Source organism: Stegostoma tigrinum, chromosome 1 (genome assembly GCF_030684315.1).
Source record: "Stegostoma tigrinum isolate sSteTig4 chromosome 1, sSteTig4.hap1, whole genome shotgun sequence".
Classification (NCBI taxonomy): Eukaryota; Metazoa; Chordata; class Chondrichthyes; order Orectolobiformes; family Stegostomatidae; genus Stegostoma; species Stegostoma tigrinum.
In genome coordinates this window covers 153,618,226-153,631,906 of record NC_081354.1, presented here as the reverse complement: position 1 = coordinate 153,631,906, position 13,681 = coordinate 153,618,226, and the positions used below count along the sequence as shown (strand labels likewise).

The 13,681-nt window shown below is 42.1% G+C and overlaps 1 protein-coding gene across 6 annotated transcripts in view; it reads left to right on the top strand.

Annotated features, from left to right (window-relative positions):
• LOC125455412 (WD repeat-containing protein 7) overlaps positions 1–13,681 on the top strand; it is a 626,944-nt gene that overhangs the window by 68,441 nt on the left and 544,822 nt on the right. For all 6 annotated transcript variants that reach the window (XM_059649557.1, XM_048537354.2, XM_048537344.2 and 3 more), the window contains one exon: positions 2,062–2,164. In XM_059649557.1, coding sequence (XP_059505540.1) covers positions 2,062–2,164 — 103 coding nt within the window. The remainder of the gene's footprint in view (positions 1–2,061; positions 2,165–13,681) is intronic.

The following is a 13,681-nucleotide window of genomic DNA, read 5'->3' as shown; positions in this document are numbered from 1 at the left end:
TTTAGTTATTCCTTTGTGTTTGTGTCTGAGAGGAAAGATGGACACTGATTTTTCGCCTCAAGGAATCTATGATGAAATAGTAAATTCTATGTTTTATGAGATCCCTTTGAAAATCAAATCGTAGTGTTCCTGTACGTGGACCTCCACTTGGCGTGTGTCTTGTGCCATCTCTGCTGATACAGTAAAACTCTGCCAGAATCGAAGTGCACATATGCCAAAACTTGAATTCATTTTCCAGTTTTGTGATACCTTGGGTACCTCCCAGCTAGATCTCCTGCTGGATCAAAGACTTCAATGCTTCTGTTTTGAGCACCACTTCTGATAGCATTGTGGAATCCTATGATTATAGTTCATTACTAACAAAGTCCAGGACCAAGTCTTTGGTTGTCTTCATTTACAGGTGAAATACAGACTGATCCCATGCCACCATGCTTGGCAATGCAGCTGCATACTGCTTCTCCATTCCAGTTCTGCTACATCCTAAATACCTACTTCAGTATGCAGGAGGCACCAATTTGTTTCATTGCATATTCTCAGCATTAAAAATGGTAATAGATTAAAATTGAATATATTATTAGAACACAATAACTGCCGCCTTTGAGCTACCTGTTGGTTCCGTGGTTAGCACTGCTGTCTCACAGAGCCAGGGGCCTGGGTTCAGTTCCACCCTCGGGCAAATGTCTTCCTGTGTGGAGCTAGCACATTCTCTCCGTGTCTGTGTGGGTCTCCTCTCGCAGTCCAACGATGTGCAGGCTAGGTGGACCGGCCATGCGAAATTGCCCGTAGTGTTCAGGAATGTGTAGATTAGATGGGTTATAGGGAGATGGGTCTAGTTGAGATACTCTGTGTCAGTGTGGATATGTTGGGCTGAAGAGCCTGTTTCCACACTCTCTGGATTCTATGAAACCCTTCTAGAATTGTACCAATTCTTCATACCTTAGAAATAATGTGAATTGGTTCAGCTGCTGTAAATCAACCACCCTCATGTTTTGTTTACTCAGTACAACCACAGGAAGCTTTTTTAATGAATTTTGTCTAGTCAGATAATTTTCACTCCATTTTGAAGTGTCAAATTAAGGTATTTTTAGCAGGTGAACATTACTGGAGTGACCTCTGCACGATTTGTTTCTTGAAATAGTTACTTGACATTATTAGCAGGGTTATTTAAACTAGTTATATCATTCTTATTGTAGTTCTTAGTACTGTATGACATGAAACTAAATCTGGATAAAATGTGTAGGAGTGTTACATTTGTTCATGTTAATGCACTTTCTTACATTTCTTGTACGGCCACTTTTGGAATATTGCATTCAGTTCTCGTGTCTCTGCCATTGGAAAGATGTTGCTAAACTTAAAAGGGTGAGAAATATTTACAAGGATGTTTCCAGGGTTGGAGAGTTTGAGCTATAGGGAGAGGCTGAATAGACTGCGGTTCTTTTCCCTGGAGTGTCAGAGGCTGAAGGCTGGCCTTATAGAGGTTTATATAATCATGAGGTGCATGAATAGGCTGAACAGCCAAGATCTTTTTCCTAGGGTAGGGCAGTCCAAAACTAGCGGGCTTAGGTTTAAGGTTAGAAGGGCAAGACATAAAATGGACCTAAAAACCAACCTTTTCATGCAGAGGGTGGTGCATGTATGGAATGAGCTGCCAGAGGAAGAGGTGGAGGCTGGTACAATTAGAATATTTAAAAGACATCAGCATGGGTATATGAACATAGAACATAGAAAAGTACAGCACAGTACAGGCCCTTCGGCCCACGATGTTGTGCCGTGGAATAATCCTAATCCAAAAATAAAATAACCTAACCTAGTAGGAAGGGTTTAGAGGGATATGGACCAAACGCTGGCAAATGGGACTAGATTAATTTAGGACATTTAGTTGGTGTGGGTGAGTTGCAGCAATGGGTCTGTTTTGTGCTGTACAACTGTATAACTATTTTGAAATTCCAGTAAGTATTGCCCTGTTGTTCACTGTGTTATGGTACAGTTTATTGTACAAGCATCTTGCAATATGTTGTGATTTTTATGTGAACTTAAAAAAACTTTGTATTTTCGTAACAGCTGTTTACCAGCCAGTGGATCCTTCCGCAGTAATGTTGGCAAAGCCATTGAGAACTCTATTCCTCCTTTACTGTTTAAGGTGTTGGACTGGAAAGATAAATCCGTAAGCCATTCTTTGTTCAAATATTGGATTTTAGTAAATAGCTTTCGTTGATATATAATTTGTTTTGCTTGATTTTTGGGTATATTTATTAAAGATATTCGTATTAGAAAATGGAAATGTTAATTTCTGGTACTACTTTGAACTTCTGGCTACCCACGCTTCATAGGACCCATTGACATTAAATTTTTGCACTGCTGTCATCACTTTCATTGCTCACTTACAAATCTTCAGCATGAGCTGTGCATCCCATATTGGATTGTGGAAGCAGAAGTCTTCTTGAAATTGACCTGTACCCCTGTGGTCTAAGATTACAGTGAAACTAGGCTTCCAACTTAAAAATTATGCTCAATTTGACTCCAGTCTTGAGTTCAATTGGCTTTTGACCAGCTTTTATTAAATTCTACTCTGATATATTCTGGGATTTGCTTTTGTAAAGTTTTTAGACTTTTGAAACAATTGCAAAATCATATGTAATCATTAAGAGCAGTATCTTTCAATGACTGGTATTTTTGCAGAACAAAACAATTACTGAATGTTAATTCTAAGTTTTGACTTCAGTTATGTTGATCATCCAGGCGCAGGTTTGATTCCATGAAGTTATTCTAGACAAAGTTGCTCACTTTAACTGGCTAGGCTTTTGCAAAGTTTGCTTTCAGGTAATGAGTCACTCCCAGTATTAAAGTTGCCCCTTTTCATTTGTACTTCAGCTCTACATGGAGTTGGCAGGCATACATTCAATTTTCCTTTAGTTTCATGATATATATTAAAAATCTAGGATTACTGAAAAATTATAAAAGGCATAAATTCTTAAGCATGGACTTGATGTGGTCTTGATCATTGCTAGTGTGTGTGCTAATCACCACTTTAGGAATGTCATTGCTATGTATTCTTTGATGTTCAGTGTCTGAATTCGTTTCCGTGGCTGATCTGGAGTATTTGCCTTCTGATAAATATTTTGCCAGACATGACAAAGGCTCATAATACAGAATTTGTTGTGGCCATTGGCGACTGAAGTATGAAGTGCACTTTTTGTAAGGTGAGATGAAGATTTTTTGTGAATTGTGGCGCAGATGTGCAAAGACAACTGGAGCAGACCATATCAATTGCCAAGCCTACCTCACTATTCAGTACGGTGGAGGCTGATGGAGGGCTTCAACTCAACTTTCTTGCCTGCTTCGTATGTCCCTTAATTCCCTGAGAGACTCATGACTCCTCAGAAACTGAAGTAGGTATCCATATTCAGCAAGGGTTGCATTTAGGCTTGGGCTGATAAATGCCATGTAGCATTCACACTGCACAAGAGATGGGTGGTGAGCCTTACTCAACAGGAGAGAGTCTATCCATATCCTCTTCACATTGAATAACATTGCCCCCATTGGTGAGTGTCCCATTATCAGCATGCTGAACTTCATCATTGATTCAACTGAAATGGATCAATTCTACGAAAACAGCAATATGACTGTTCCCACTCCCAGTGGATTTTGGTTCAAGAAAGCAGCTTACCACCACCTTGTCAAGAACCTTACCAAAGAGTCTCAACTTTTGAATGAATAATCCTCTCGTCAATTCAGTCTGAGTGATTGACCCATTATCTTGAGACTGGGTTCTGCATTGTAGATTGTCCAGAAAGTGGAAACAACCTCTCTACGCAACCTAGCCCTTCAGGGTCTTCTATGTTTCAAAGAGATCAGCACTCTGTTTTAAACTCCTGAGAATATAGGTAGTTTATTCAACCTCATGATAAGCCAGCTGTCTTATCCAGGGATTGCATGAAATTGTGATCTAGTATTGCAGAGAGCTGAAAAAAGAATGATTTGCATTTATGTTATGCCTTTTATGTGCTCAGGACACTCCTTAATAGTTTAAGGTAATTTTTGAAGTACAGTCATTGTATCCTGGATAATGTTGGTTTGCAGTGATCAAAATCCTACACATGGCAATAATGTGAATGAATGGTTAAAATTACCTTATTCTGCTATTTAAGGAAATTGTACACTATTTGAGTAAGAAAGTCATTTTATCTAAAATCAAGTTAACTTACAATCTCGTATCAATTCCATTTGCCATTAAGGCTGTAATGAATTACATTTTTCATAAGATGCAGTCCAGGCAGCTTTGCCAAACTGTGATAAGTGGACTTGTATTTTCTTGGACAAAACTCTTTATAAGGACCACGATCAAAACGATTAGAAAATGGCTGCTTAGATGCAAAAGGACAGTTCTGCATTGCTATTCGTAGGCTGTGCCTAGACTGACCTTTCAGGATGATATCTCTTTATATCAGACTTTATCAGTGTTCACTAGCTGGATAAAGTCTGGAGTAAAAATATTGTAAATAGTTGACTGGTGAAATGCAATTTTGTGGTGTTCAATTGGTGATACACTGTGCCCATTTATGAAACAATTACAATGTATCATTTTCTTTGAGAATGATACTACTGCAGTCGTATCAATTAACCAGTAGAGGATGCTGTAGGATAACAGGTACCATATATCTTTTATTTTGGAGATGCATTTTGAATGTTATGATCTTCAATATTGGTTTTTGCATCTGCTGACTGGTGACTCGGATCTGTAAATAATGTGCAGTGAAACAGAGCAAATTATATGGAGCTAGGTTAATCTGATCGGTTACATTATACTGCATTTTGTCTTTGTCCAAAACATGGGGCAAACAGAGGCCCTGGTGGTTTCTGAAGGCCAACATTTTCTAAGATTGTTTTAATCAAGGCAGAGGTATTCAATATGTTTTCCTGTTGGGGAGGCGATGGCCTAGTGGTACTATCACTGGACTATCAAGCCAGAGAGTCAGATAACGTTCTGGGGCCTGGGTTCAAATCTCGCCACGGCACATGGTGGAATTTGAATTCAATAAAATATCTGAAATTGAGAATCTAATGATGACCATGAATCCATTGTCGATTGACAGAAAAACCCATCTGGTTCACTAATGTCCTTTAGAGAAGGAAACTGCCATCCTTACTTGGTCTGGCCTACATGTGACTCCAGACCCACAACAATGTGGTTGACTCCGAACTGCCTTCTGGGCAATAAATACTGCCTGGCCAGCAATGCCCTCATCCCATAAATTAATTTTAAAAAAAAGTTAAATAAAACATTTAACATAACAGCCCCTGCTGAGTCCTTAGATGGACCAGCTACTTGACAGTTTCCTTCTATACAGACAATGTAGTGTGGCTGCATTATTCTAATCCCGTGTATTTCAGAAATTCCACAATGACTCAAGGAAGAGCAGTCTCCCCCCCCCCCCCCCCCCCCCACCAATAAATACCACACACGCACACACGCACACCCCTGCTGTTCGTGTCGGGACTCCGTACCAAACCCGTCTGAGAGTTCCGAAGCATCAACATGATACCGTGTGTCATCCTGTCTTAATGGTGGTTGTTATATATTTAGAGTTTTTTTTTAACCTTGTTTCCAAGATTATGGTTAAATAACTTTTTCAGTCTTGTGTACATGTTAACTTTGTGAAGATATGCTTATATCGTGCAGTTATGGCATTTATTACTTAGCTCCACTTGTAATATGGTATTGTAAACTTCCAATGATGTGCAATTTATTTTCCCAATTGATATTATGCTTCAATAACTTTCAAATATTTCATTAACCTCTCTTGGCACTTAGTTGAAAAAGTAAGAACGTTGAAGCAAGAGGAAGCTATTCAGCTCGTCAAGCCATTTATTCTGACCTTGGCTGACCAAATAATTCAATTTTTTAAACCCACACTATCCCCTGACCTTTTATGCCATTGGTCATCAAAAATCTATGAACTTCTATCTTAAATCTGTTCAAAGACTGGGTTTTCACAGTCCTCTGGGTAGAGAGTTTCAAAGATTCACCATTATTCACTATTTATTTAAATAGTTATACGTTATTTAATAGCTCATTAAAAGCAGTGCAAGAGAAGTAAACACTGATTAAAATTCCTTTTTTGTGTGTTAATGAATAGTGAGAACATTGTGAAAGTACATAGTGATCTATGGTTATGTTAAAACATGCAGATTCAAAGCAGAAATATGCTATTTGGCCCTTTTTAAGTCTACTCCACCATTCAAAAAGATGAAACATAATCTGATTATTGGCTGAACTCCATTTCTGACAACCCTTGACCATCTTTGCCTCCCTTTGTTAGTTAAGGGTCTATCTGCCTCCACTTTAAAAATCAAAATCATTGACTCTACCTCCATTGCTGTCTGCAGGAGCAGTGTACCAAAATTGGTCAGCCATCTAAGAGAAAACATTCTCCTCGTCTCCTTAGAAAGAAGTTGCCATTGTATTTAACCTGTGTAGCTTTTGCCTAAGTCTATTCCACAAGGGAAACATGCTTTCAGTAGCCCTCTCACGATCTTATGTGTCAACATGACCCCTTACTCTTATAAACTCCATTAGATCCAGGCCTATCATGTCCAAACTTTCTTCATAATTTAAGCCTGTCATTCTAAGCATCAGTCGAATGATCCTTCTGTAAACTACTTCTAACATAATTTATATTTCTTTTTAAATAAGGAGAACAAAACTAGACACAGTATTCCAGAGGCTGTCTCAAGAACAACATGTATGACTGTTACAAAACATTCCAGTGTACAGTTCTGGTTGCCACATTACCAAAAGGATGTGGATGCTTTGGAGAGGGTGCAGAGGAGGTTCACCAGGATGTTGCCTGGTCTGGAGGGTGCTAGCTATGAAGAAAGGTAGAGTAGATTAGGATTATTTTCATTAGAAAGACGAAGATTGAGGGGGGACCTGATTGAGGTCTACAAAATCATGAGGGGGTATAGGCAAGGTGGATAGCAAAAAGCTTTTTCCCAGAGTGGGGGACTCAATTACTAGGGGTCATGAGTTCAAAGTGAGAGGAGGAAAGTTTATGGGAGGTATGCGTAGAAAGTTCTTTACGCAGAGGGTGGTGCCTGGAATGCTTTGCTAGCGGAGGTGGTAGACGCAGACACAATAGCGTCTTTTAAGATGTATCTGGACAGGTACGTGGATAGGCAGGGAGCAAAGGGATACAGACCCTTAGAAAATAGATGACAGGTTTAGACAGAGGATCTCGATTGGCGCAGGCTTGGAGGGCTGAAGGACCTGTTCCTGTGCTGTAATTTTGTTTGTTCTTTGTTCTTTTATATTCCATTCCCCTTGTATTTAACGTTTCATCAAGCCATTTGAGTATGAACTTTGCACTGGGCCAATTTGAGAGCTTGGAGAATATCAGGATGCAAAGAGCTCAAAATGCGTTGGTGCAAGAAATTTATTCATTGAGTAATATTAGAGTGATAGAAACATAAAATTTTACAGTAGAGAAGGAGACCACTTGAACCTTCACATATTCACCAGCTCCCTAAAGAGCTATCTAGCTATTCCCATTCTCCAGTCCTATGTCTGTTCTCGTTTAAATTAATTACTTTCAAATATATATCCAGTTCTCTTTTGAGACTTTGTATGGATTCCACGTCACCATTCTCCCAGGCAGTGCATTCCAAATCCTAACAACTCTCGCTTAGTGAAGAAGTTTCTCATCGCCTTACTCAAAGCTGTCACTGTCAATCTTGAAACTGCGACAAAAAAACTGCACATGCTGGAATCCAAGGTCGACGAACAGGAGGTTGGAAGAACACAGCAGGCCAGGCAGCATCTGGAGGAAAGGAGCAGTCAGTGTTTTGGGTATAACCCTTCTTCAGGACTATTGGTCTGTAAACTGTCAGCAGAAATGGAAATGGAAATGGAGAGGTCAAGAAAGAGGAAGGATGTGTCTGAGATATACCAAGTGAAATTGAGGGCAGGATGGAAGTTGTTAGTGAGGTCAGTGAACTGCTCCATTTTAGCCTGGGTGATTCAACGGTGGAAGAGTTGGAGAACAATACCAGTGTGCATATTTAAGAGGGACTGTTCAGCATAACCTATAAAACAGGCAAGTCTAGCTTAGTATCTAGAACATTACAGCATGCTTGTCCAATGATGACTTAAATGTACCTAAAGTTGGCAAATCTACTACTGTTGCAGGCAAAGCGTTCCATTCCCTTACTACTCTCTGAGTAAAGAAACTACCTCTGACATCTGTCCTCTATCTTTCACCCCTCAATTTAAAACTATGCCCCCTCGTGCTCGCCGTCACCATCCTAGGAAAAAGGCTCTCCCTATCCACCCTATCTAACCCTCTGATTATTTTATATGTCTCAATTAAGTCACCTCTCAACCTTCTTCTCTCTAATGAAAACAGCCTCTCTAATGAAAACAAACTCGATCCCTCTATTAATAAAAGCTAAAACACTGTATGCCTTCTTAACAGCCCTGTCAACCTGGGTGGCAACTTTCAAGGAACTGTGTACGTGGACATCGCGATCTCTCTGCTCATCTACACTACCAAGAATCTTACCATTAGCCCTGTAGTTTGCCTTCCGGTTACTCCTACCAAAGTGCATCACCTCACACTTGTCTGCATTAAACTCCATTTGCCACCGCTCAGCCCAGCTCTGCAGCTTATCTATGTCTCGCTGCAACCTACTGCATCCTTTGTCAGTATCCACACTCCACCGACCTTAGTGTCGTCTGCAAATTTACTAACCCATCCTTCTACACCCTCATCCGTATCTCTCCTGCTTTTTAGAAACTCTTCCTGATTCTGTCGCAACTATTATTCCAGCATGTTTCATACACCATTTTTCCCTCATTTTTTCACCAGTATTCTTAGTCATCCAGAATACTCTAGCTTGGATACTCGATTTATTTCACATGGGTATGGACCTAGCTTGCACCTTGTTCATCTCTCTTTTTGAAATTCTCCCATTTCCATTCACTGTTTTATTCATCAAAATGTGTTTACAAACAACCTGCTCTAGTTCAAGAAAAAAAACAGAAGTTGCTGGAAAAGCTCAGCAGGTTTGACCACATCTATGAAGAAAAGTCAGTTAACATTTTTCATTCCGGTAACCTTCCTCAGAACTAATGGTACTGAGGAAAACTTTGGTTTATATGCAGATGGCAGGGAGTAAACGATGTGGGGATACAGCCCAAAGAGAAAAAGCAGTTGGATATACAAAGGAGTTTGAAAGCGGTCTGACCAGGAGGTGAAATTGCTGTTCGTGGGGACGGTTGGTGACTAATAGTAGGGAGCATGTAATGGTATTACACAAGGTCTGATAACAACGCCTGGTATGTGGGATAGGGGACAAGGACATGGAAGAGTTTAGGTCCTAAAATTATTGAACTCAATATTGAGACTGGAGCGCCGCAGGGTCCCCAAGCATAAAATTAGGTGTTGTTCTCCCAGCTTGCACTGAGCTTCACCTGAACACTGCAGCGAGCCTGAGACAGATGTTGGCCAGAGAACAGGGTAGTTTAAGTGGCAGGCAACTGGGGAGGCAATGGCCTTGTGGTATTATCGCTGGACTATTAATCCAGAGACCCACGTAACATTCTGGGGAGCCAGGCGCGAATCCTGCCACGGCAGATGGAGGAATTTGAATCCAAGTTAAAAAAAGTCTGAAATTAAGAGTCTGATTGCCATGAATCCATTGCTGATAGTTGGGAAAAAAAACATCTGGCTCACTAATGCCCTTTAGGGAAGGAAACTGCCAGACCTAACCTGGTCTGGCCTACATGTGACTCCAGACCCACAGCAATGTGGTTGACTGCCCTCTGGGCAATTAGGGATGGGCAGTAAATGCTGCTGAGCCAGTGATGCCCTCAACCTGTGAATGAGTAGAAAACAAAACCTGGAAGCTCATGTAGATGTTCTGCAAAGCCATCACCCAGTCCATGCTTTGTTTCCTCACTGTAGAGGAGATCACATTGTGAGCAGCGAGTACAGTAGCCGAGATTCTGTGAAGTGCAGGTCAAGTGTTGCTTCATTTGGAAGATATGTTTAGAAGATAGAGGGGAGGGAGGAAGTGAATGGGTAGGTGTTACACCTTCGATGGTTGTGGGGGAAGGTGCTGTGGGGTTGTGTGTGGGTGTTAGGAAAGCGGGAAGTTTGAAGCATAGAAACATAGATAGGAGCAGGAGGAGGCCATTTGTCCTTTGAATCTGCTCTGCCATTTTTCATGATCATGACTGATCCTCCAATTCAATAGCCTAATCCTGCTTTCTCCCCATAACCTTTGATCCTGTTCGCCCCAAGTGCTATATTTAGTCTCCTCTTGAATGCATTCAATATTTTGGCATCAACTTCTTCCTGTGACAATGAGTTCCACAAGCTCCCCGCTCTTCAGGTGATGAGATACTTTCTCATCTTCGTTCTAAATCGCATACCCCGAATCCTCGTACTATTATCCCCGTTCTGGAGACACACACCATCAGGAACATGCTCCCTGCATCTAACCTGCCCAGTCCTGTTAGAATTTTATCGGTCTCAATGAGATCCCCCTCCCCAATTGTCTGAACTCTAGCAAAAACAATCCTAACCTGGTCAATCTGTCCTCCTACATCAGACCTGCCATATCCAGAATCAGCCTCACAAGCCTTTATTACAGTCCCTTGAGTGTGAGAGCATCCTTTGTTATAAAAGGAGACCAGAACTGCATACAGTATTCCAGCTGTGGTCTCACCAAGACCCTGTACAACTGCAACAACACATCCCTGTTCCTGTACTCAATCTCTCACAACGATTGACATCTTTACCGCCTGCTGCATGTATGTGTTTACCTTCAGCGACTGGTGCACAAGGAATTCCAGGTCCCGCTGCACACTCCCCTATCCCAATTTACAGCCAATCAGGTAGTAATCTGCTGCCTTGCTTTTGCTTCCAATGTGTCCTGGAGGGAATGATCCTGCGGCAGGCAGATAAGGGCGGAGAGGGGAGGGAAATATGTGTCTGATGGTGGCACTCGCTGGAGGTGGCAAAAGTAGTATCTGATCATCTGGATGTGGATGCTGGTGGGATGCTGCTCTAATTCAACTTTTAGACTCCTAAAATCTACCCTTTTCCTGGCCGGGTCTTAATCATTAACCGATTCTTATCCTTTCCAACTTGATGTTGAGCTTTTTTATGTGATGTTTGCTATTTCCAAAATGCTCTGCCACTCTAATGTTCTCCACCTGGCCTGCCTCATTTTCGCGGATCAGATCCAACACAGCTCTCTCCCTTTAAAGGATGGGAAATGTACTGTTGCAGAAATTTCTCCCCTTCTGTGCCCCATACTCCATGTTTTTGCCAGTATACCTGAGGGTAATTGAAATCATCAACTAGCATAATAAAACGTGAGGCTGGATGAACACAGCAGGCCAAGCAGCATCTCGGGAGCACAAAAGCTGACGTTTCGGGCCTAGACCCTTCTTCAGAGAGGGGGATGGGGTGACGGTTCTGGAATAAATAGGGAGAGAGGGGGAGGCGGACCGAAGATGGAGAGAAAAGAAGATAGGTGGAGAGGTAGGGAGTGGATAGGTCAGTCCAGGGAAGACGGACAGGCCAAGGAGGTGGGATGAGGTTAGTAGGTAGATGGGGGGGTGGCTTGGGGTGGGAGGAAGGAATGAGTGAGAGGAAGAACAGGTTAGGGAGGCAGAGACAGGTTGGACTGGTTTTGGGATGCAGTGGGTGGAGGGGAAGAGCTGGGCTGGTTGTGTGGTGCAGTGGGGGGAGGGGACAAAGTGGTCTGGTTTAGGGATGCGGTGGGAGAAGGGGAGATTTTGAAACTGGTGAAGTCCACATTGATACCATTAGGCTGCAGGGTTCCCAGGCGGAATATGAGTTGCTGTTCCTGCAACCTTTGGGTGGCATCATTGTGGCACTGCAGGAGGCCCATGATGGACATGTCATCTAAAGAATGGGAGGGGGAGTGGAAATGGTTTGCGACTGGGAGGTGCAGTTGTTTGTTGCGGACTGAGCGGAGGTGTTCTGCAAAGCAGTCCCCAAGCCTCCGCTTGGTTTTCCCAATGTAGAGGAAGCCACACCGGGTATAGTGGATGCAGTATACCACATTGGCAGATGTGCAGGTGAACCTGTGCTTAATGTGGAATGTCATCTTGGGGCCTGGGATAGGGGTGAGGGAGGAGGCGTGGGGGCAAGTGTAGCATTTCCTGCGGTTTCAGGGGAAGGTGCCGAGTGTGGTGGGGTTGGAGGGCAGTGTGGAGCGAACAAGGGAGTCACGGAGAGAGTGGTCTCTCCGGAAAGCAGACAGGGGAGGGGATGGAAAAATGTCTTGGGTGGTGGGGTCGGATTGTAGATGGCGGAAGTGTCGGAGGACATCAACTAGCACAATCCTACTTGGAATGCAGATATCCATAAATTGCCTACTCTTCTCTCTTCTCCTTCATCCCACTATTTGGAGATCCTATAATAAATAACCAAAAAGGTCATTGCACTCTTCCTGTTTCTCACGTCCAATGACAAAGATTCTAATTCAGGAACTATATCTCATCCAGGGCAATGATGATGTCTTTACCAAGACTGCTACACCTCCTCCCTTCTTACCCACTCTGTTTCCACTATAATCTTTATAACTTGGAATATTAAGTATCCAGTCCTGATCTGGCTTGAGCCTTGTTTCGGTCAATACTATCTCAAATTCTGAAAGAGCAGCCTCTGCTTCTGGTTCTCCAGTTTTGTTCAGTACACTGAATGTATTTGCATACAATAAAATTTAATCTTGCTCCTTCCCCTTTTCTGCTCACTGGAAGGTGACTATTTCTTTGTTCACTGTCTACGTTCAAGTATTCCCTCACTATTTCTTCCCATTCCCCATCTCTCTTTTCCTGGCTTTAGTACTTGCAAAAAACTAGGCCCATTCGTCAACACATCCTCCTGCCTTACAAGTTTAAATCAACCTCCACTGTACTATTTACTGTCTGAGCAAGGATATTAGTTCCATTTCTACTCCATGAAGCCTGTCTCTTGTGGACAACTTTCTCCTTTCCCAAAAGTGATCCATATGTACCAAAAAAATCTAAATTTCTCCCTTTTCTGCACCATCCTTCAAGCCATGTATTTATTTCCCTTATCTGCTTTTTGCCTAAATGGGGAAGCTAAACCAAATTGGTGAACAGGTATTATTTCTGAGATGACTACCCTAGAGGTCCTACGTTTGAACCAACTCCCTAACTCTTAAAACTGTTCCAGCAAGTCATCCATGCTATTCCTTGCTGTGTCATTGGTTGGACATGAACCAAGACCACTGGTTTTTCACCCAGGGTGAACCATGGAGTTCCAAGGTTTGATTCAAATCTATTTTAGCAAATCCAATGGAGTCAAGTTAAAAACCTTACAATTTCCATTTCTGCAGAAGCATCATTGGACTTGAAATCTTAACTCTTTCTCCACAGCTGTTGCCAAATCTGCTGAGCTTTTTCAGCACCTTTTCCATCATCTGTAGTATTTTACTTTTCTACTGCAATTTCCCTCAGTTGTTAGAGAAGAGGAAACGGGCCCATGTCCCTTTTTCCTTATTGGTAATCACGAGTGATGCATGAGATCGTGATCAGTTCTGGCTGAGATTTCTGCTTAGGTCAAATCATGTGGTGACATTATCGAGGCTCATGTGGCAGCATGCCAGAGAAGAACTGATA